The following is a 25,122-nucleotide window of genomic DNA, read 5'->3' as shown; positions in this document are numbered from 1 at the left end:
ACAGAAAGTGAATCATTGGAAGTCAAAATTGAAAATCAAAGAAGAAAGCGCTAATTTTCATTTAGAACAAGCACATGCTTGCAGCAAGCACGACAGAGTTTTTTTTATTCAAACTCATAACCCTCATCATGGAAACCACACAAAGACGTTCATATGATGCCGCTTTTAAGTTTGTCTATCTGGTAGTACAGGAGGGAAATAGGGCCGCTTCACCTGCACGTCAGCGGCCCCATTTCAGTGCACCTAAGCTCAATCCATGGTTAGACTTTGGAGACGCAGAGCTGCGTCCTTAATAAATCCAGGAAATTTATTTACACATGGCAGGTGTAAATCCAGGAGATTTATTAAGGCAGATTTATAGCCCGGCGGCTTAGTTTCCATTTTAAAAAAAATAATAATTATTATTTTTATATACTTTTTTTTTTTTTTAACTTTGTAGCTGTTTATGCTACAAAGTTTTGTAGCTGTTTATGCTACAAAGTTAAAAAGTAGCTGTTTATGCTACAAAGTTAAAAAGTAGCTGTTTATGCTACAAAGTTAAAAAGTAGCTGTTTTATAGTAAGGTGCGCTCTGTAGTCCGAAAAATATGGTAGGCCACTATATGGGCTCTGACACTTGAGCGCATGACGAAGTATTTATTTGATTCAGGTGTGTTCGACTTGATAAATTCAAAAGTCGCAAGACACCGCCAGTCGACGACTGGAGTTTGGCAGCTCTGTAACTATACTATACTTCAATTTCCAAATCATTTCCCAGGCTTTTCGCCTCCACCCTCTCAACTAAATCAAAGTACGTATAAATTCAGATGAGTTTTTAGAACAGCAGTGCTAACGGAAGTTGTTTATTCCACAATAACATTACTTCAGGTTCAATATAAAGTTGAAATATGTTTTGAGTTGTGGCAGCACCATGATTGTTTTTTGCACCAATACCCCTTGAACGTCTCATAACAGAGTAACTGGGTCACGTGAGCTGCTCCTCTAAGAGTGCTGTGACGTGGTCGAGCACCATCAGTGTAGCGGTGTCTGACAGACAGCTTTCTGGGGCCAGCAGCTGTCTTGGCTGGATGAGAGATCGGGCAGGGGTCGGGGTCGGTCCAAGACGTATCAGAAGAATGCTTCTGCAGAGGACAAGACGCGGAGTGTCCAGTCAAAGCCAGGAGCTGAAGGTAGATGAGTTATTGCTTTTGTTCTCCCTCTAGGAGTCAGGGTATATGTTTCAACTGTGTCTGGACTCAGAGGTGGAGCTGATATTTTTATAATTCTGTTTTCATCCATCGCGTTTCACTGCGAATTCACTGCACAGCAGCCGGGCTCAGCATCGTGGAGCAGCAGCCGCATACCGGCAGCTCTGCCGCCGCCGCTCTGCTTTTCCTTCCAGCGGGTTGGCTCCAGATGAAAGTGCGGGGATGCTTTTTCATTTTTAAATGACAAGAACGACTCTGTAGAGGAGGACAAACTTGGATAAGATCAAGGAAACAACTGTGGGAACTGCATCGTAAAGCAAGAAATGTGCATTTGAAAAAGAGTTATATAACGGACCCTGGGAAGAGAAGAGGGGTAAAAGAGAGACGCGCAGGAGGAGAACCAAAAAAATCCCCGCAGGTTACTTGAGGTTCTGCTGGCATGAGGAGCTGGAGGGTCGTTTCCACATCTAAGGTGTCTGTGCAATTAGCGAAAAGGGAGGCGGAGGACGGAGGGCAAAACTGAAGCCCCGGTCAGAAGAGGCGGTGATGGCGGGTGAGGGTACCGGGGTTCAGTTTACCTGTGCGCCGACCGCAGCCCTGTCAGCAGCTGCAGCATGAGGTGGAGGAGGTACGCAGCGTTGCACGTCCCATCGGTTCTCCACATTCTCATTATTCATTTAGCCATCCCCTCCTTCCTCTCCACTCCATTACATCCACCTTTCCTCGGCTGCCTTGACTGGGATCCATGAACCCATCAATCAGTTTCTCCATTTAGCCCACCTTTGACTCAACATCATTTACCTCCCCTTTATCACTTTGTGGTTCCTTAAAATGTTACACTGACAGAGTAGCCCTTAGACTTTTAGATAGGTGGATCATTGTTTAGTAAGAAATAATTTTCTGACTGCTTTATTTTCTTATTATGAATTTTTTTTATGGTTAAAAAAAGGAATGTGAAATAGAGTTCAGTTTGTTTTGCATTCATTTGCACACATTCCAGTTTTGGAGCCCGCTCCATATCCCTGCCAAGAGGCAAAGCCATTGAGTTCTTATTGATCACATTGATTTAGGGAGCTTTATGTCCACTTCATTGTGCCAAGCTGCCTGATCTAGTTGGTACCCAAGACTCTGCATTCTTTACAATGCTGGAAGTGGCTTAAAAAAGAAGAAAAAGAGGCTAACTTCACCTTCTGGGTATTCATTCTGCACCACCAGACTGACACATTAATGGGACTTAATTTCCCAACCATTAGCGCTTGACCTCTCACTTTTGTGAAAACTTTTATACAAAGAGTTTGAACTGCTTTAAAATTTAATTCTGACATTTAAAGTATTAGTAATATAGATTTTGATTTAACTTTTTCTCTGTAGCTTAATTGTTGTAAGTTTAACCCTTTTATTCAAATGTAGTTTTATCGTCATAGAGGAAGTGGTTTTTATTCTGCACACCCACTCATGGGTTCATGCATACACACACCTAACTGCTGAACATCACTGAGGCTTATGGTTTTAGGGTGACACCCCATAGAGGAGGTGCAGTGTAGAGAATAAGAACTGCGATTCGGTTCCTGGTCTGCAGCTTCTTTTGGCTCATCCTTAAGGAGAACTAAGCTGAATCTCCAGTGCTGGGACGGTGACAGATTCTCTGTAACGGGACACTTTGTAATTGATTGAGAATTGCTTGCTAATCTGTGAGCTTATGCCAAAGTTCTTTGTTTATCTAGAGTCCTTGTCCAACTGAGACAAAGAACCCCATGATGCACTGCCTGGCTTAAGGGTGCAAGAAGAGTAAGGGGAAAAAAGTTGGAAGAAGTGAATATTGCTTCCCAAGTGTAAAGAACCTTATCACAACAATGATTCTTCTTGTATGCCAGACCTTTATTTCTCAGAGGTCCTCTTTGTTTTTGTGCCCAGCTTTAAAATGTTTGTCAGTCTTCTTTTGAAAAATCAAGTATTTAAATGTTCCTCTTTGCATTCATTTTACACCTGTACTGTACATAAAATACAGATTTTGGTCGTTTTTCTTGTAGACTAGAGGCTACAGGGACTATATGGGAGCTGATTAAATGTTATATCTGTAATGTCATTATATCAACCTTTTTAGTTTAGCCTTTAAAATACCGTAATTTAGGCTCCATTAGTCCATTGCTAAAGAAATTTTCTTTATCAACAATAATAACAGCAAATTTATTTTTCCAGTTTTTATTCTAAACACTTGAAATCCGATAAAATTTGAGCGGTAGGATATATCGAATCACGATTGTCCGTGCATCTTCGAAGTGTTGGAGATAAAGCACTGCTTGGATGATCTTTCTGACCGAGATGGTCTGGTGGGAAAAGAAATCAGAACATTTGGGGTCAACTCAAGCAATATTACAATTTCACTTATCCCTAAAATTTTGCAGCCCTGGGTGTGCTGTGGTGGCGTAGGGGATAGCACGACCCACATTTGGAGGCCTTCAGTCCTCGACCTGGCGGTCGCGGGTTCGATTCCCAGACCCGGCCGACGTTTGCCGCATGTCTTCCCCACTCTCCTTCCCTCTTTCCTGTCAGCCTACTGTCATATAAGGAACACTACAGCCCACAAAAGACCCCCTGGCAGGGAAAAAAAAAATAAAAATTTGCAGCCCTTCACATGATCACAACTCCTCTCAAATAGTGTTATTTGGATAAATATTTTTTAGAAGTTCACAGAAACAACACAAACCCTGTTTCGGTTCACAATCTACATCTAAGGTAGATTAGATATTAACCCAGAGCAGTTCAAAGCCGTATTTCCACATGAGATAACGCCACTGCTTTAATGATTTGGGTCAACTAACCCTTTGTCACCTTATGGCAGTGTTCTATAATAAATGGACTCTTGTCCAAGTGGACAAGATGACCTGATCAGCCTCTGACCAATATCCACAGTTAAAGGGTTGCGTTGACTGTTTCAATAGTTTGCTCTACAACATTCAAGGGACTGGAATCCTGCAAATCTACAGCACTTTGATCACTTAAACCAGATGATTGTTTTCAATACCTGACAATCATAATGTTGAAGATGAAAGTTGATGATAGATAGAGGACTTTTTTTATGCAAGCAGCATAAGATTAAATTGTGGTGCATAGTCTCCAGCTTTTGCAAAACAGGTTTAATGACACACCTTTCTTTCAGGTTGTAAAAATGGAGTTTCTGTGTCAAAGAACTTGAATTATCACTTCAATGCAATGAAGTCAGAGCAAGAAACTTGATTTGTGATGTTTGTCAAAATATGTTTTCATTGTAATGTCTGTGGTGTGGACTGCAGGAAGAATAGTCTTTGATGCAGTAGAAACTAATGGGGAGTTAATTTACTTAACTTTAAATAAACAAATGATCAACTTTGCCCAGACTTGCGGTCAGAAAGGGGCAGCATTTATAGAAGAGCAGGGTTGTGCAAGATTGTATGCAGAAGACTACATTCATGAGTGGGGTTATTTTCTGCAAATTTTGAGCTTAGGCAAGGCGTTTTAAAATATGAGCAAGTAGTGCTGAATGTGGCTCATTGTTGCAAAGTGGCCAGTATTTCTCCTCGAGTACAGAATCTGGTTTTCTGCTGTGTGTGAGCTGTATGATCATCTTCTGGCACACACACAGTTTTCTTTCTGTCATTTATAACAAGTTTTTATTTCCATTTACCTGGTTGATGGTGTAGTTTACCTTTTAAAATGAAATGTGCTTTGAGTTTGACTAAACTGTTAATAACATTAATGGATGTCATCCATTTCTTTATTTTACTGGACTAAGGTCATAGGAAGCTACTGTCAATAACTGTAACAGATATTCAGAACAACCATCATTTTAGCAGATTTTAAAACCCCTAAAATCTTAAACTGAGAATGGTTTTATATCTGTGGAAAACACTATACTAGCGAATTATCACATTTGGCTTCATTTCACCCCTTCCTTGTTGCCTTGGGAGCTGAATGGGTAGGATCGGGTTTGGCCACATCGTCTATGGCCCTGATCGAAACTCTGTGTTTGAAAAGGGATATTTGATGTTGAGGCTTTTATTGTGAAGGTTTGAAGAAAGTTGGCTGAGTTTCTCTACAATGTTGATTGAACCAATTTAGTTTAGATTATGTTTTGGCTGTCCTGCTGAGTATAACCAGACACTTGGCTTTTGTTATTGATGTTAAACAAACAAACCAGACCATTTGAACCCTAAAAACATAAACATAAAAGTTACTTTCTTAGTGACATCCACTAGGCTTGTGATTGTTTCCTTGTAGATGGTGAAGACAAAAATATCTTCAAAAAGCCTTTGCACATTTTGTAAATTACAAATTGTAGTGAAATTTATCTTGTGGTGCTCTTTGGTTGTTGAGATATTCCTGCTTTACTTTTACAACCTTCAGCTTACATCTGCGCTGAATCATCTGTCACTGAGATTGAAGAGCACCCGGTGAACCCAGAGATTTAAGTAGCTCAGGTACCACTTAGCGGTTCAATAGTAATTTCATTTCTTTTTTTTTTTAAGTATTAAGTAAATATTAGTGCTAAAATAGAACTTGGTTTTGTAAAACCAGTAACCAATGCATCTCTACGACATAAAAGCCAGCTTCTGTGCTGAATGAAACAGACTGAAACAAAACATGGCTGAGCAACGGAAGAGAAATGCCATGGTTGTGTGCTAGAGACACCCCCACTCCCAGTTTGTAAGTAATGGTAAATAAATTTTTGTGGCACCTCACAGATGAAAAATCTTCAAAGAGGAATAAGATTTAAAATAAGAGGGAAAAAACCAATTGAATAATAGATGATTAAAACTAAGCATGAAATATTTAAGACCTCAAGGAAAAGTGTTTTGGTAAGAATGTCTTCAGCTGCTTTTGTATACAATTCAAATATCTAAAGACGATGGAAAATCAAAGGAACTTGACTTGATTGGTTTGAGGACTTAACACTAGTATTTTAAAAAGAACCGGCATCTAGTAAAGACAGCTTAAATAGTAATGCAATGTAATGTAAGCTCTTCTTTTTGTCCCAGTTCTGAGTCTTGCTGTAGTTTTAGGTCGTGGGCTTTTTTGTTGAGTGTAAAATGTAAAATTGGTCTTAATTGTCTACAGATAGGAGGAATTAGAAGAATGAATGAATAACCGCAATCCTGTGTTTTAAACTTGTCCTCATAGTTTGTAAATATTTCTCAAATATTAGTTTATGAAGTGCAATTTTAAGATTAGCACATTCTAATTCTTCATGAAATTATATATCTATATATGATCCACCAACTAACCCTTCAAATCTTGAGTATTTGCACATATCTATGCCTTCTCACGTTTCTTAGTCTTTTTTTTATTGTTTTTTTAAATGAATTCAAAGCACATTTTAGCCTTCATATACACTGTTAAAAATCTTTAAGCTTTTACCATAACTGTCGTTTATAGATCTTGTCACATCAATTTGCAAGTGAAACATATTGCACAAATTAAAATTGGTAGTTTAATACAGAAAATTGGAGTTCCCAAATAATGAAATAAAAAAAAAGTTAAACATCCAACAAATTGCATAAAAATCTGTTGGTGATGTTTGAGGCTATCATTGGGGTGGGAGGGTAGTATGACTCAATGAATCTAGTGTATCTAAATTCAGAGTACATCCACTTCATCATGTGAACTAATTAACCTTTATGACATTAAATAAAATACCTTGGATATTAAATCCATCCATTCCAGTCATATCTTTACCCTCATGACGATGGGAGGACAGAACCCTAGACATGTCCTCCTGTGAAGAAAACATGCAAATGACGGGCATCAACATAGAAATGACACCCGTCATCTCTATTTTTTCTTTCAGGTTTGAAGCTGATCTAGTGACAGTCAACACTGATGCGTGCCTAATAATGTCACCAGCGCGCCACTCCCACAGCCTTCATTCTGATTATTGACCGCTACAGAATCGCTGGGGCTTTAATTAGCACTGGTGTAACTAATTGGCCTGCATAGAAGTGACATTGATGGGAGGGAAGAAAAGGAATTAATGAGGAGAGGCATTGGCACACTAAATGCCAATGCAGTAAATAGTACAGTTTAAAAGTAAAAATGGATCCCTGATGATCCCACTGAAATTTGCATTTATGCTGAGAACAACTAAACAAACTCGATTCATGAATGACTGTGGGCTGGGTGGGTGCCAGCATGTTGGGGGGGCTTCTATTCCTAGTATATATCTTTGCACTCATATCTATGTCTACCTCCATGTGTGTTCTCCTGATCAGAGTTTGTGTAACTAGATGTTCATTTGGTTGACAGCAGAAATCTCTCAAGCGCTCAATGTGCTCCGATGTAAAGTATGTTAACCTTTAAAACAGAGCTTGCCCTGGCCCTTCTCATTCCCCTGTAATTGCTTTCACTGGGTAAGCACACTCGCCTGAAAAGGTTATCGTGTTCCTTGTCAGTTGTCATGATGAATGAGCAAACATAACAGAAAATTAAAATGGGAAGTTTTGGAAATCATTCTCAGATTTGGTCAGTACAATATTTGCACCAAGTGCTCCCTCTGCCCCCCAAACATCACTTTTTCCTTCTGCTGCTAAAATATGTGAATATTAGGCTTATATTTCTGTCTAACATTTATTTGACTTTTAAACACTCCCCATCAAAATTGTGAGACAATGAAAAATGTTACAAATACTGGTATATGCCATTGGCTTGTAACCAACTGTAAGTTGAACTACAAATGCTAAAAATAAGAAATGGAAGCAAAAGGCAAAAATAAATACGACCAGACAGCTCTATGAGCTGATGTAGTGAAGTTTAAGGCCACTAGCTGTATTAAAAAACAACCAACAAAACAGAAATTTCCATTGATAAAAAATGTGCTTATAACCATAATGGAGAAACGTCGTCTTTCCTTGTCATACCTTTTAAACATAATGCAAGTTTTAGAATACTGAGAACTCAGAAAGAGAGCACCATTAATAATGTTTTGGCATTAGGAACACTTCAGAACAAGGGCGTCAAACTATTTTTCTTGTCAAATCACATCAAATTTATGAAAGTCCTGAAAGGGCCATTGTGTCAGAATATATTGTTCAAACTTTCCATTAAACTGTTAAAATATAGCATTCTCTCCATTCTGTGAGTACATTTTAAAATTAAACAATGTTTAAGATCTTTTCACATCGATTTAATTTGGCCTTATTTGGGGAACCATAGAAATCGCTCTTTCTATGGTTGTCTAGATCAGTGTTTCTCAAACTTTTTCAGGCTGAGGACCATTTAATCCATTTAACAGTCACAGACCACCTATCCTGAAATTGTCTACACAATAACACGTCTTAATATATGATGCAACCCGAAATAAAAACATTAGTCTCTTCAATCATATGTTGTTGTTGTGGTGCTGTTTGGTAAATATGTCTGACCACGACAAAGCCATGAACAGGTCTACTCGGGTTTTTTAATTATTTACTGATTCTGAAAGTGTGGAATCTAAGCTTTCCAATAATGTCAAACACATGGAAATAAAAAAAGAAGTTGTTCTTTACTGCCAAGTGTTGTGTGTATTAATAACATTTATGGCTATTTGTCATTTTGAAGCACAATTAAAGAAAAATAGACTTGAGTTTCTTTATCAGGGAAAAAAAAAATCATTTTCTGCACCATTAAATATGAAAATAATTAATCCATTTCTATCAATTGCATTTATTTGTTGTATTTTAAAAAAATATCTTTTAGTGAAATAAAACAATAACATTAGCTGTTGACCAGAAAGCAGAGCATTATTCATTGCCGAGCAATGTCATAAAAAACAAAGAACTGTTCTGAAGAACTGGAGCGATTCTAACCATTCAAAGGAACCCAATCGTTAGTGACCAACACATCAACACTCAGCAGCTATGAAATAGCTTCCTTTGATCACATTAGTAGTCCTGGAGTTGTTTTCTTTTCACTAGTGTCTGCAGCTTTTTAAAAAAATCTGTTTATAAGCCAGTTTTCTATCATTATCTTTAAAACAATAGCTAGCTGTAGCATCACATTGTGAGCTCACGTCACGGCAAATAAACGGTCGTTTACATGCAGACCACCAGTGGCCCACTGGCCTCGAGTTTGACATCTGTGCCTTAGAATTAAGCAAGGGAAATAAATACAGCATATGAAGTAGTCAAATCTGGATCAAATTACTTTATGCTAATTTAATCTTAGTATTTCCAGAAATATTGCAAAATCACATCCATTTCTCATGACGCCGGTAACAGAGATGATGCACACACATTGTGATTAGGCAGAAAAGCCTGTTGGACCACAAATTTTATGTTGGCATGTTTGTGTTCATGAATGCAGAGCACAGTAAATGTTGAGCTTGTTTGGCTTAGTGACATTCTGAATCAGTGAAGACTGAACATGACCGGCAGTATGTCTGTCTCAGTGGACAACTCCCTGGTGGGCACCAGGCACAATCATTTGCATTTTATCCACACTCTTGTGTATTTGTATGTCTGCATGTGTGCATAATTCCCTGCATGTTCTGTATTCATGCCTGTGTGTCCTCGAAGATTAAGCAACCCGGGTGATCCCAACAAGACCGTACGAGGCCTTGATAGGCTGAAGGTGAATGACAAGCAGTGGCTGTCATCGCCAGAGGCTGGCTTGGGGTGCAGCACCACTGCTTGCTGGACCCTGAAAACTCATTTTGACAGATGCGTTTCCTCTCTCGCTGTTGATGTGTGGTGGGGGGCTGATGACACTCAGCAGCCTATGTGGTTTAGAGCAGGTTTAGTCGGCACCACATTGAGCAAAGCCACAGTTTATATGTAAGCCGTTGGCCCTAATCCCAGTAATTGTATGCAAAAAGGAGTCACAATGTTGCTATACACTGGTTGCAAGTTTTCTTGCATTTCAATACATTTTTAGAATATTTATCATTTTTTGACTATTTAACTTGTTGTTTGCTGTGAGATTTTAAAATGCTAAACTGATTTAATTGATCTGTTAGAGTTTCTTTTAGAACTATATCCCTTTTCTTTCTTTCTTTTTTTTTTGCATTGGCATGGATGTGTTTGTCATGTTTTATAAATCTTCTATCAACAAGCTGCAGGCCCATGCTGTGTTTTTCATCCCTGTCTAATCAAATATGCTACAGCACTTTAATATTTTTTTGAATTTTCTTTTCAAAGTGTTAAATCGGCTTACAAAAAAAGAAAAAAAAATCATATATCTATAAAAAGCCTTAATTGGGACTCTTCCATCCAGACAAAATTTAATTCAGATTATTTGTGTTGAAATAAGTCTAATAAATTTAACAGTAAAAAGAAAAATAAAGCATAGCTGGAGCTAAAAGAATTTTGCTTTGGCACAGTGCCAGTGAATAAAGGAAGTATTTTGCAGAATGTTTTCTCAGTTTCTTTTCTCTCTGTTTTTAAATTACAGGGAGCAGACACAGAGGAGGTGACCCTTATTATAACCTGAAGAAGACAAGACCCAGTGCGTGACCCTGTTTGTCTGAAGTGCCAAAGAAGACAAGGAGAAGCGTCGCTGGTGAAAGAATAGCCACCTTCTTCTTTCCACCAGGAGCCCTTTCAACCTTGCTTCAAGCTACACTTAGGGGCTCAACTGTTCTCTTGACTCCACCAGGAGCCTCGCTCCAACCCATCTGCCAGTTCAGATAACCTTCTGATTGTTGGCAACCACATGTTTGAGGTGACTGTATGTGACCACCACCTCCCATTCTCGAGAAGGAGCAGTGTCTCGCAACCTCAATCTGCATCATGCAGTGGAGACGGCGGCACTTATGTTCCACCAAGATGACCTGGACCATCAAACGTTCCCTGTTTCGGACCCATGTGGCTGGTCTGCTCTCCTTGGCTCTACTCTTTACAGTCTTTCTGTTTTTCAGCCACCAGGAATGGCTGCCAGGGCGCAGTGGGCCTCGTGACTACCCGCTGGCTTACACCATCAGGGGTCTCCGGGCTCCCAAGGGAGAGGCCAACCAGAGCAGCTCCCTGAGGAGCCTGTGGAAGGAGACAGGGTATGGTGCGCCAAAGCCTCTTCTCAACCTCAGCTCTCAACAGACAGAGGGGACAGCAGCTGAGCCAGGAGGAGGTGGAGCTGGAGGAGGATCCAGGACGGACATTGTGGGCCTTGGGGACTCCATGAGCTCTAACAACAGTTTACAAAAGGAAATGGATGTTGGGGAGAAGCTTAGTGCTCAGCCCTACCGCTACATCCTGAATGAGCCTTTCAAGTGCAGGGACAGTACGCCCTTCCTCATCCTCCTCATTGCTGCTGAGCCTAGACAGGCCGATGCACGCAACGCAATCCGGCAGACGTGGGGAAATGAGAGTGTAGCCGGGGGCCTGGGATTTGTCCGACTTTTTCTTCTTGGCACAGGAAAGAGTTCAGATGCCTTCCTTCAAAGTAGCATTGAAGAAGAGAGCCGTGTTTACCATGATATCATTCAACAGGACTATCAGGACACCTACTACAACCTAACCACCAAAACGTTGATGGGCATGAACTGGGTAGCCACCTACTGCCCACGTGTCTCCTATGTGATGAAGACGGACAGTGACATGTTCGTCAATACAGAGTATCTCATCCAAAAGCTGCTAAAACCCGATTTGCCCCCCAAACAGAAGTATTTTACAGGCTATCTAATGAGGGGCTATGCACCAAACCGAAACAAGGACAGTAAGTGGTACATGCCACCAGAGCTTTATCCAAGTGAGCGCTACCCAATATTTTGCTCAGGCACAGGGTACGTGTTCTCAGGGGACATGGCCGAGTTGATCTATCAGGCCTCACTAAGCATACGCAGGCTGCATCTGGAGGACGTGTATGTAGGGATCTGCCTGGCAAAGTTACGCATCGACCCTGCACCCCCTCCCAATGAGTTCCTCTTCAACCATTGGCGCGTCTCTTATTCCAGTTGCAAGTACAGCCACCTGATCACATCCCATCAGTTTCAGCCCAATGAACTCATCAAGTACTGGAACCATTTGCAGACCAACAAGCACAATGCCTGTGTCAATACGGCCAAGGAGAAGAACGGCAGACACAGACATCGAAAGCTCCATGGGGAGAGGCTTCCATGATGAATCCTGTGACAACAGCTCACAGCTCACTTAAGGAAGTAAAGGATCTTGTGTGAAGAAGGGAACATTGAAATCAGCACTATATTTAAATAAAAGCACATTGTTTTTGGTATTGTGTACAGTTTATGAACCAACTTATTTTTTTATTTTTGAAAGAGTTATTGTAAATCTATGGAGCTATTTCCGAAAGGAAGAATAGGGGACATGATTGTGTGATGCACAAAGAAAGCTGCAGCGCAAAAGTGGGGTTTTGGATAATTCAGGTGCCAACAGTTGGGTGGCAATTTCTGCTCTTTTCTCAAGGGCAGTGCAGTATGTCAGTCTATGATGTTTAAAGAGATGGGTTAAAAAAAAGAAAACACCACTGTGTTTACACAGACATAGGGAAATGTACATGTATTTTGAAAAGTTAAACTACCTAAATATGAATGAATGATATAAATCTTTTAACACTGACCAGTTATGCTGCCCTGTTTCTCAGTGTTTACTTTACAGATCTATCAAAGTACACCAAGAGTGGTTTTCTTGTCATCTAATGTATTTTATTTTTCAAAGGATTCACATAAAGCACCACAATCACATCAGAGATGACTGAGATTGTATTTTCTAAAGCTTTACATTGAGTACTACGCTGCACTTAAGTAAATGTGCAATGACTCAGTTAAAAAAATAAATAAATGTACTGAATTCATTTTGTGTGTAGTTCTTGTGTCTTGTCTACTCCTTAAGCAAAGTGGGATCACAGCGGGTGATCTTGTTGGTATCCAATGGGGCGGGAAGGAAAGAAGATAAATTTAACATTGAAAATTTTCAGGGGATAAAAGCAGTAGATTTAGGGCCTTTATTACATATTTTGTAAATACAAACCGTCATTTTTATATTTCACCAATAATAAGTCTATATATTTTCATAGCGTGTTTGAAATGGCAGACCACATAATTGCTGCACAAATAAAATCAGTAGCAAATTGAAAAGCAAAAAAAATATATTTTTCCATAAAAATATGAATGGTGTAAATTGCAAAATTCTGAAAGCCTATACTACAGTGAGATCAAGATTAAAACTATAGTGACTACTGGCTGGGCGCTGTCACTTTTACCTTTAAATTTGAATTAAGAAATGACCAATAACACTCGATGTGTTGCTCTGGCTGCAGTATATGCATACATAAACTAATACAAATCTGGTACCAAACCATGAAGACTCCCAAATACACATTTTCAACTGGATCACGAAGTAGACAGGAAGATTAAAGATTAAAGAAACCGTAGCAGCTTTAATGAGATCATGTCGTTTCTTTACTGATGGTTTACAGCTACAGCATATTTTGAATAGCTTTTTGCAGTTTAAGTGAGAAATTATCAAAACCATCTTACAGAGAATTGCAGTAAATCAACAGAGATGTAATGAAAGCATGACTTAGTCTTGTGAATAAATGTTGAACTGAACAGAAAAAAGCTCATTTTAATCATTGAGTAAAGCTCTCACACTTAAAGGCTCTATCACACAAATGTTTCCAAATAATAAAATGAATCTGGTATTACATAAATCATTACATTTTATTTATGTTCAGGTTAAGTAGGTTTATTACCATTCATATTTGTAAATCCCTGAAAGAATTATGCAACACCTCAATTTGAATATAACCACAGGCAATGGCTTGACTGCAATGGTCAAATATTTTTTAAGGTTTATATAAAAAGTAAATTAGAAGCGACCTAAAACGAAGCCTGGGGGAACTGCTGGTTTTCCCAATGTATCAAAAAAATATCCTTTAGTTAGTAAAGTGTGACTGCAATGATTTCTGGATTGCCCTAGAATTACCAGCACAGGAGACGAGACCTAAAATAAGTTACTTTGGATCTATAATATCAAAGGTTGAAGTCAGACTAAAAGCACTGGGATAGATCTACCAGCACTCCATGAGTAATTTTAGACAAACTAGGCAAATGTTTGTGAAAGGAATACAAATGATCATTACAAAATCCTAATGTTGTATTAAAACAGGCCCTTATTTGGAAACGACTTTCCAAATAACACAGCAAAACAATGAGCAGGTGAACTGAAACATTTCTGCAGAAAAATTTCTGTTGGGAAATTAGCAAAATGTTGAATTCCACTGTGGCCCCAAGGAATGTGCAATATTCAGCTGAAAAACACCTTGTTCCCTATTTATAAATGATTTCACAAGACTTGAAAAGACAGCCAATATTGCTTCAAATGACTTTCTCCTTGCAGAAGCAGGTGTTTTTGTTTCTGGTTTTGTGCATGCTGAAGAAAGGAAGGGAAAAGAAATTAATTTAAAAAACACATCTTCCATTGCTTTGAGCCAGAAACAAAAGGAACATATATAATTGGGTGTTGGCTCAAAATAGCATATATCAGACTAAGGTAATTTAATTAAACTAATGGAGAGCCGGGACTTCACTACACACACCTGTCACTCTCGTTTTAATCACCTATACATATGAGTGATTCTGTTAGGGGTGGTGTACAATGGGTATAGTTCACACAATGCGATATTTTAAGCTATTAATCACTAAGCAGAAGAGTCTTAAGGGTGCTGTGAGCTAAAACGGGGAAGACAGTATAGGGGGAAAATATCAAGATGTTCATCTAAGATAAACTGCACAGCAGCAAGTAATTACTTCATGCAGGAGCCACAGGCAAAGAAGACAGCTGCCTATTTTTTTTTTTTTAGTTTGTGCACATTCATTTGCAAATCTAACCCCCCTCGTAAGCCCTTGTTAAACAGTTACCACAAGAGTTTTACAAAGACAGTAGTATAGTTTTTCTGTCTTTGTACCAGCTCTCTTGCTAATTTTATTAGGAAACACATCCACTCCCTGTGAGCAAGTATTTGGTGACATATCTGTAAATTATCACTCAGCTGCATATCAACTTACTGTGGCAAGCAGCTCTTGTTCGAATACCAATGGTTCTTAACATGACATAATGGGCTCTTTTGTGGTTTAACTGTTAGAAGTGAACTTCCCCTCTGTGTTTTCTTAGACTTTGCAAAACCTTTTGAACTAGATGTAGGTTCTGTGTGGAGTTCAAGCAATGATCCTGAGATGCGACAGTACTCTAGGTTTTCCAGGAAAACAATTCCCACATTGTTACATCAGGAATGGAGGAATGTTCCTATGTTGTTTGTACTAGATTCTGATTTCACTATCTGAATGTTGTGGCTTGATCCAGACTCATCAGAGGAGGTAATGTCTTTCCAATGTGGTATTGCCTAGTTTTGGTAAGAACAACCATAGTGTGTTGTTCTCAAGTGACAGGCATGCTTACTGGTGTGTTTTTTTCTCTGTAGCGCATCTGCTTCAAGGTTTCACATCTTGTGCATTCAGAGATAATATTATGTACAAGTTAATTAAAGCACTGTTGTCTTTATATCATCTCAAACCAGTCTATTCATTCTCCTCCACCTCTCACTGGACAGCTATTTCTTTTTTTTTTTTTTTTGCTTGATTCTCTGTAAATGGTTAATTTAAAGATTACATTAGATCAGCAGTTTCTAAAGTACTCAGACCAGCCTGTCTGGTAATATTGATAATTCCTGTTCAAAGTAGTGTAAATCCTCCTTATGCCTCATTTTGATGCTTGCTTTAATCTTCAGTAAACCACCTTCCATATGTCCAGATGCCAGAATATAGTATGTTGACTGATTTCTATGAACAGGCAATTGAACGGGTATACATTATGAAATAGCGCATAATTGAATGCCTTATTGAGTTGTAATGGGTTAAACAACTTCTGAAGGAAAACTACACAAATTTTATGAAACCTTGCAGAAAACAAAAAATTAATCTCTTTCCGAAATACCAATTTCATTCCATAATGATGCAATTTACAAAATGCTTTACTGGCCCCTGGTATTCATCACCTTCCATTTGCAAAGATTAAAGCCATGACCCAAAGCAAGAGGATATTAGGAATACGGTTGGATATCATTCATGCATGCGCTGCACAATCAGAGCAGCAGATTAACAGCATCTGGCACCATTTAGCCCTTTAAAGAATGATGGAAATGAAAAATGAGAAGGAAAATGGAAAATGGAAACAGGAATGGTGAGAATATCAAGACTAAAGAATGTGAAAGAGAACTAAAATGCCAGAAGAAATCAGTCTTCTCCTTAATAGAAAAAAGAGGCATGACCACATGAAGAAGTTAAACAACGAGAAAAGCCAGGTCACTGTACTGGTAACAGGAAGAAGGATGAAGAATAAAGAGAAAATTGTGAGAAGGAAGTAGTGATGAATGAAGCAAAAAGAAGCAGTGACTGATTAGTATTGAAAACCTATGTTGCTGTAAATGTCGGTAAAAAAAAGACAAATGGTGAAAACAGATTGAGGTGTCTGCCATGATGGAGTGGAGGCTGTGGCCCTGCTTTAACACCACAACTCAGTGTTCCTTAGAAACCCACAAAAGAGAAAATACACTTGAGGAAGAGACAAATTTCCTGACCTTTCTGATACAGCCAGGCCTGAGAGCTGACTAATACCTCTCTCTAGGCATTACTGATGAATCCTAATGGATGTTTTACGTGAAGAATAACTGAATTTGACATAAAACATCATGAATTTGTCTTGCTGCAAGAAAGATATTTCTGTCATTTGAATGATAATGGGTGCTGCTTTGTGAGGCAAAATTCGAGCTTCATTAGATTTTTCCACTTTTGTTATTTTAAGGGTATACAACGAATCTGCTTTTATGCATGTTATCTTCCTTGCTGCTATTATTAATATTAAACTTTATGTTGCCAAAAATAAGTATCTTTTCCAGAGTATGTCCAGGTTTGCTACACATACAGATACTCTAGTAGTGATAGTTTTTACTCAGAAAGGGAATAGAGCCACATATATGCAACAAATGGTTCCTCTACAAATCTATATTTGTCATGGTCTGTGTTTTTCTGTGTTTATTTCAAGTTTTCCGTGTTTCTGAGTCTTCGTGTTGTCCTGTCTGCCCCTTGATTAATCCCAGGTGTGTCTCGTTCCTTGATTACCTCTTGTGTATTTAATGTCACCTGCGTCTCTGTGTTTTCGTCGTGTCCTCGTCTGATGTGTGCTCGTTCCGTCGTTGTGTCCATTTGTGAATCCTGTTTGCTACCAGTGTTGAGCCATTAGCTTCCGCTCAGCTGTACTGCCAAGGTTTTGGACTTTGGATTTGTTTTTCATTATTAAAATCTTAATTTTCTCACATTTACCTGGATCCTCAGTGCCTGCCTCACCACCTCACACCACCACTTCATGACAATATTACTTTGAGTCAACAATTCATTTAACTATACAAAAACCATTAACGCTAAGCCCTGATTTGCGAGAACTTGCAAATGTTTTGTGAGATGCTGAACAGCATTTGTGACATCTCACAAAATGTTTGATATGTATTTACTAGTCAGTTTTGATACATAAAAGAACCACAGAAACCGAGAATATTTTGAGATCACCTCACATTAAACAGTGCTTGACAGAGGATGTGGTTTTCATGACAGAGTTCTTAGCACACTAGGAAACAGTTGAACACACAGTTGTGCATCAATTCATTAGCAACCAACTGCAGTATTTTACACTGCTTAGCAGGTATTATGTCATTCTGCGTTTTGTTTCCTCATCAAAATGTCTTCTTTCCACAGATTTGCCCCTCCTTATACCGTGCATGGCTGTTGCAGGCTGGTTTCCAGTTCAAACTTTAAGTAGCACACTCTGCTCATATCACAGGGGAACTAAGGTCTAAATGTCCTTTGGGATATTTAGTGTGCTACTTAAAGTTTGAGCTGGAAACCAGCTGATGTACCATAACCAAAACACACAATCTGTTTAACTTGTGAACAAAGCTCATTGGTATCAATGCTTATTACATAATCTCTATAAAACAACAGATAAATCTCTAGTTTATTACAAAGTTAATGACTAAAAATTTTAAAATTTCTTCTGTCATGTGCATTAATGCCACTGATGAGGATCAGTTTTATCTAAAACCATAATGAATATCTGTTAATATGTTTGGGTTTATTGATGAAGGCATAACGTCTTTGGGTGACCATTTTTTCCTGGATTTCAGAGAAATAGTAAAGTTATAGTACAGGTCCGTAAATTAGATAACAGATCTTTAGATTTTAGACTTTAGACTGACTTTATTATCATTTTGCATCCACAGGGTGTATACAGAACAAAATTTCGTTGCCATAGGCTCAGAATCAATCAATCAATCAAATTTTATTTGTATAGCACATTTCAGCAGCAAGGCATTTCAAAGTGCTTTACATCAAATCAAACACAAAAACACAATGCAACAAAGAATTAACAACAAAAACACAACATTAAGTCAGATTCCGTCAATAAATTTGCAATTGATTACGTTTCAAATACAACTCTAAACAAATGGGTTTTTAGTTGAGATTTAAAGGAAGTCAGTGTTTCAGCTGTTTTACAGTTTTCTGGAAGTTTGTTCCAGATTTTTGGTGCATAGATGCTAAATGCTGCTTCTCCTCGTTTGGATGCAGAGCAGACCAGAAGCAGAAGACCTGAGAGGTCTGGAAGGTTGATACAACAGCAGCAGATCTTTATTGTATTGTGGTGCTAAACCATTCAGTGATTTATAAACTAGCAACAGTATTTTAAAGTATATTCTTTGAGCTACAGGGAGCCAGTGGAGGGACTTTAAAACTGGTGTTATGTGCTCTATCTTCCTGGTTTTAGTGAGAACGCGAGCAGCAGCATTTTGGATCAGCTGCAGCTGTTTGATGCATGTATTGAGTTTCCAATGTTATGAGGTTACTCCAGAATAAAATAAATACACTATAAAATATATAGCAATGACAGTAAAATAGAAGTTATTTAGCTATGTACATGTGCAAGGTATGAAGTGGAGACCTTTGTCACCAGCTTTAAATATTATATTAAATTTGTTTTCATTTGACATAGAAATATTTCTGTTGTGAAAAATACGTTCTGATATAGGTCAATAGAGCCACATTGGCATCTATACCTTTCTAAAGTCATGATTTTTGAAATTAATAAAATGAAAAGACAGGCTTTCACATATTTAAATACATAAGGACCACTGTTTAGCTAACTATATTATCACTGTGCTTTGAAATTAACTGAGCAGAAATGCACTACATTTTGCTTGAGAAGCTACAGTTTCCACTGAGATTATTAATTTGATTCCAGTTGTACTTATGGAAGTACAAAACAAAATTTACCTCTGGTCAAAATAAAACAACAACAAAAAAACCCCACTTTCTTTCCTCCAAATCAGTTTTCTTTCAAAAAATTTGATACAGACCAGCTTTCAGTGCTGATATCCACCATGTGGCGTTGGGGAGTGAATGGCTAAATAATGAAAGAATCACAAGATTTCTATCTGTACCTAAATAGTGGAACTGATGGTGTTATAATACTCCATCCTCTGTGCCCCACCAACATATATTGATGGAGTAACACAGAACGACTTTGCAGGTTGCAGAAACTCCACAGGTATGGTCCTGATTTTTCAAACCTTTGCATAATCTCCCTAACAAATAATGTTTACACTTCAATTTGCACTGCAAACTATATAGCACTTTTTATGTGGCAATCAGTATGTGCACATTCAGAGGACAAGCATCCGTATTTATGTGAATGCAATAAAGCAGGGGTGTCAAACTCAAATACACAGTGGGCCAAAATTTTAAATTGTACAAAGCCGTGGGCCAACGTTGGACAAATGAATCTTTTAATATGGACCCAAACAAGTTTTGATTTAACAATTAATATTGAACAAGCAAGGCTTATATAACTTAAAAGTGTAGGCATGGAAAATTGAGTTGCTAATAATAATAATAAAACATATCAATGGCATATTAAATAAAATTTAAATAAAAATTGAATGCCTCCTTTCTGAGGTAAATGTCAAAATTAGCTTCGTACACAGATTAATAAATTTGAAAGTAAAATAACAGAGCAACTATGAAAAAATCATTAAATAAACTATATATAAACCATTCAGGCCTTGGAGAAACAAGAAAAGGTGCATAGAAAACTTATGTATTGCTCTTTTTGCGACGCACTGATCTACTCTGATGCGGCCAAGCCAGATACCTGGCATCTTTTCTTGGATGCCAGTTCATCAGTGTCCGGGCTCAGAGTTTGATCAGAGGAAACCTTCATTATCGAACAAAGGTGTTCGTCAGTCAGACGTCTCCTGTGAGACGTTTTTGTCATCTTCATTGAGGAGAAAAGTAAAGTAAAGCAACTTTGGTGCAGAGCTGAAGCTTCGTGTCAGTGATGAACTGTGGAAACTGTGCGGCCCCAACAGCATCAAACTTTGACTTCAGCGTTTCATCACACTGGAGTTCAATCAGCTCCATTTGGAGGTTGGTTGGTGCTTTTTCCACATCAACTGCGAAGGGATTACTGAGCAGTTCAAATCTAAGTTTCTGGACATCAAAGTCACCAAATCACCAGCGCAGAGCACTCTGAGTTTTTCAGCAAACTGCACACACAGCGGTAGAGATCTGCGTTTTTATGGATTGGCAGCAGGGGAAATGGCCAAAGTTTGCTTGTAGCATCTGATTCTACCACAGGCACATTTTAGTTTTAGAAGCTCTTACTGACGCATACATATCTGTGTTGATGCGTCCCGCCATGGCAGCTGCAGGTTCAGCGCATCGAGGTGGCTTGAGATGTCACACAGAAAGGCAAGCTCACACAGAAATTTTTGTTCCTGGAGCTCTGCTGTGTCCTGCCCTTTGCTTTCCAGAAACGGACATATTTCTTCACTCAGTTCGAAAAATCTGTTGAGCACTTTTCTGCGGCTTAGCCATCTCACCTCTGTGTGATACGGCACATCTGTGTATTCTGAACCACACTCTTCCAGAAAAGACTTAAACTGGTGGTGATTGAGAACTTTGGATCTTATGAAGTTAACAACTTGTGTTACACTGGTCATAACATCCTCCATCTTTAGTGCTTTACCAAACAGCGATTCCTGATGTAAGATAAACGGATAGATCACCTGCACAGTTCTCTTCTTGCACCTTTTCACGAATCCTGCCCACCAGTCCATTCTTTTTACCACTCATCGCTGGTGCACCGTCAGTGGTTAATCCCACAAGTTTATCCCATGGCAGATTTATTTCAGTTACACATTTGCAAATCTCCTCAAAGATTTCTTTCCCTGTGGTTGTGCCAGGCATGAATTTAAATCCCAAAAGCTCCTCTGTAATACACAGACATGAGTCCACGCCGCAGACGAAGACTGACAGCTGCGCAGTATCAGATGCGTCAGTGCTCTCATCCACAGCAAGGGAAAAAGAAACAAAATCTTTTCCCTTCCCCATCAACTGGACATGTAGATTGGTGGCAAGCTCACATGTGCGCTCAGCTATTGTGTTTCTGCTCAGACTTACGTTTGCAAAAGCTTGCTTTTTCTCTGAGCACACTTGGTCACAAACCTTCATCATGTGCTGTTTTACAAACTCTCCCTCCCTGCCCCCGCCCATCCTCAAGACGTTCTACAGAAGCACCATAGAGAGCATTCTGACCAGCTGCCTCTCTGGTGTGGAGGCTGCAGCGCCTCTAACTGGAAGAACATGAGGAGAGTGGTGCAAACAGCAGAGAGGATCATCGGGGCCCCCCTTCCCTCCATTCAGGACATTTCATCCCAGCGCTGCGTGTCCCGAGGCCGAAATATCGTCAGTGACCCCTCACACCCCACCATGGACTATTCTCCCTGCTGCCCTCTGGAAAGAGGTTCCGCAGCATCCGGTGCAGGTCCACCAGGTTCCAAAACAGCTTTTTCCCGCTTGCCATCAGACTGCTGAACTCTTAACTGGACTGCACTCAAAACTGGTCTCCACTTCATACCTTGCACATGTACATAGCTAAATAGCTTCTATTTTACTGTATTTCCTGCACTTTACATTTTATATTTATATTTATATTTTATAATGTATTTTGTTTTATTCTGGAGTAACCTCATAACATTGGAACCTCAAAACATTGTTCTGAGCCGTATGCAGTGAAATTTTGTTCTGTATACACCCGGTGCATGCAAAATGATAATAAAGTCAGTCTAAAGTCTAAAGTCTAAAGGGTCTGGCTGATTTGGTGATTTCTTCTGCCACGATTTATCTTGCCTTTATAGCAGTGACAGCTGTAGTTTGAGGTCACAGTGCAGTTTGGGGAGAGGCACAGGGATGCGGTGTGCGCCGGGGCTTTCAACTAAAGGAGTGCGCAAGAAGACAGATCACCACCTTCTAATACATCCATATCCGCTACCAAAAGTACTACTGTCACAGAGGATGAGGCGTGTCTGCCTCTGTCCTGATTGACGCGACAAAAAAATAGCAGAGCATTATGGAATTTGTAGTATAAGCGGTGAACGTGGTGTCACAGCATTGCCACCGTATAATACCGGCGGGCCGGCTCTAATGTTAATTTGAAATTGCCTCACGGGCCAACTATAATTACACTGCGGGCCAAATTTGGCCCGTGGACCAGAGTTTGACACCTATGCAATAAAGCATCAATCACTCAAAATCAACATTGTTGGTGAAACATAAGAAAATACAGCAATCAGATGTGTGTGTGACTGAAAAAAACTGAACTTCTCTTCATTTACATAGAGAAAACAACAGGACGTAATGATGTTCATAAAAGGATACACATTAATCTTTAACCCTGTCAGAAATTAGTATGTAAATGTTGTACAATTCGATATATTTTCAGCCTAATCAATTCTCTTTAACTTCCAAGTAATCATTTAAATGGGTGAATTACTAAACTCCCATTTACAGTCAATAGTGTTGAATTAAAAATATACTGTTGATCATTTTACTGATCAAGAATAATTTCTAACAAGTTACCAATGCCATCATGTTACCAAGACATTTTCTCCTGCTGAAATTTAGATGCATGGCTTGTGAAATAAGGGCAGCTAGGGACTGATGCAAAAATAGAGAGTTACTAAAGTGAATAAATGTGTTATAGGGCTCAAAAGACAGACAAGATGGAGGTGATGCCACACCTCAGGGCCTCAATCTGTTCCTCCATACAAGAATGTTTTTTTTGCTTTTTGCCCTTTCTTGTCTATCTGTGGACTGTCTGTCTCCTTTTTCAATATGCTTGATCAATGTGTGAAGTAATTAAATCTGATTTGTTTTGTTTTACAAAACTGCTGTATTTTTTGGCATGTTACCATAATGCGCAGCCAAACTCATCTAAAAACTGTCCTTTTAAGTGATGTGATGTGATTGACCTCACTTTGTTTCATAACTGTAATAAGTAAGCATCTATTTTCTCTAAAGTTTTAGGAATGATGTTTCATTCTGTCTGGATTTGATAAGTCTGAGTGTTTGTTTGCACTTCTCTGTGTTTTGTATTTGTATTTGTGTTTGTACAGTGTGTCTTAAAACATTTCAAAACAGATCTTTGTTTATATTTTCATAATACAAATATTCTTTTTTTCTCTTCTTCTTGTGAGCAATACATTTGAACTCTTGGTGACTTCTGTCTGAAAACTGCAGCTTTAAATCAAAAGTGAAAATGAGAAAATGTAAGGAAAATCTCATCTGGACAATTTTTTTAAAATCGTATTTATTGAAATTAATGAAAGCCTTCTACCTACGAAGACCGAATGCTAAAACTGAATTAAAAGCTGATTTAATAAAGCCTCAGCTTAATATTGCTTGAACTGATTATTTATATTCATCTTGAATAAAATAGTTTTGTTTTGAAATATACAAGATACATTTTACCTTCAAATTGAAAAACAAAAACAATGTTGTAATTACCTGACATATTTTATTTAATTCTTTATTGTTTTTACAATAATATGGTGTTTTCTTACATGCAGTTTTGCCATGTAAGAAGGCAAAGACAGACTAAGCCAACCAGAAATGGGACATTTTCAAAAAGTGAAAAATATGCTTATATTTATATTTTGACTCAAAACCCCAAATAATTTACATTTTACCATTTAATGAGATTCTTAACAGTTTTCTTGTCAATTAACATCATAGTGCAAGGAATACAGACATGATACGTTTAAGAAAAACAAAAATAAATCCTTGCTGATGTCCTTCTATGTATCTTACATAAATGCTTAGCCTTTCCAGCTGATTCTAATTTTGCATCAGTTGCCAGAGGAAAAGAAAAGTGACTTTTGAAAAGCAGTTCAGTGACTAACCTGAAATCTGCATTCCAATCTGTGGGAAAGACATTTGTAAATAGGCTCAGAAATTGTGCTCTTGGCTCACATTTGATGAACATTATGCTCATGTTTTAGTTGGGTATCTTTGGAAAACCAGAACAGTAGAAGTGAAAAGATAATTCCTCTTAGGGGGATTGAAAATGTCAATACAGGACATGATTGGATTGTGTCAGCACAAACAGTGCATCAGCATTAACATAGAAAAGGGATATTAGAGCAAGTGGAGCTACACTGCTTGAACGCTCCATTGTGAAACAATACACTTTCCAGATTTTAGCATGTTATAAACAATACTCTCCGATTGCAGAGAACTGAGAAAGGGATGTAATGACCAGAGCTTATACACATTTTACCATTATTGGAAATACCATAACTCTAAAATAGTTTTGGAATATTATATCTGGGATTAAAATGCTCATAATATGAATAATATATCACTCCATTTGCCTCTAAACACTACCCTGCCTTGCATAAGAATGCACTCTCTATTAAAACATTAGATTATAATCAGATAGCACAATGACCTAGAAGCAGCCTCTCTTTGTAGTACCAACTTTCTCAATCATCTTCACGCATTTAGAGGCATCTGAAGCTTGTCAAATTAGGCCACAGAATGTGACTCGGTCATTCTAACATATGTGATCACCCCAGTGTGTTTAAGGTTG

The 25,122-nt window shown here is 38.5% G+C and overlaps 1 protein-coding gene and 1 pseudogene across 3 annotated transcripts; one reads left to right on the top strand and one right to left on the bottom strand.

Moving 5' to 3' along the window:
• The first annotated feature begins 692 nt into the window (after window positions 1-692).
• b3galt2 (UDP-Gal:betaGlcNAc beta 1,3-galactosyltransferase, polypeptide 2) lies at window positions 693-12,951 on the top strand. 3 transcript variants are annotated; one of them, XM_044129177.1, is made up of 2 exons: window positions 693-789; window positions 10,586-12,951. In XM_044129177.1, exon 2 carries the CDS (start codon window positions 10,924-10,926, stop codon window positions 12,247-12,249), a length of 1,326 nt encoding a protein of 441 aa, XP_043985112.1. In that variant the 5' UTR covers window positions 693-789; window positions 10,586-10,923; the 3' UTR covers window positions 12,250-12,951. The 3 variants fall into 3 exon arrangements, with proteins under 3 accessions (XP_043985112.1, XP_043985109.1, XP_043985110.1); XM_044129174.1 differs by having other exon boundaries at window positions 696-1,168; XM_044129175.1 differs by lacking the exon at window positions 693-789 and adding an exon at window positions 971-1,814.
• Window positions 12,952-20,316: 7,365 nt separating this feature from the next.
• LOC122838930 lies at window positions 20,317-22,515 on the bottom strand (annotated as a pseudogene).
• Between the last annotated feature and the right edge of the window lie 2,607 nt (window positions 22,516-25,122).

This window comes from Gambusia affinis, linkage group LG10, assembly GCF_019740435.1.
Source record: "Gambusia affinis linkage group LG10, SWU_Gaff_1.0, whole genome shotgun sequence".
NCBI lineage: Eukaryota > Metazoa > Chordata > Actinopteri > Cyprinodontiformes > Poeciliidae > Gambusia > Gambusia affinis.
Note: the sequence above shows the minus strand (reverse complement) of the source record. Positions and strands in the feature narration are given on the sequence as shown.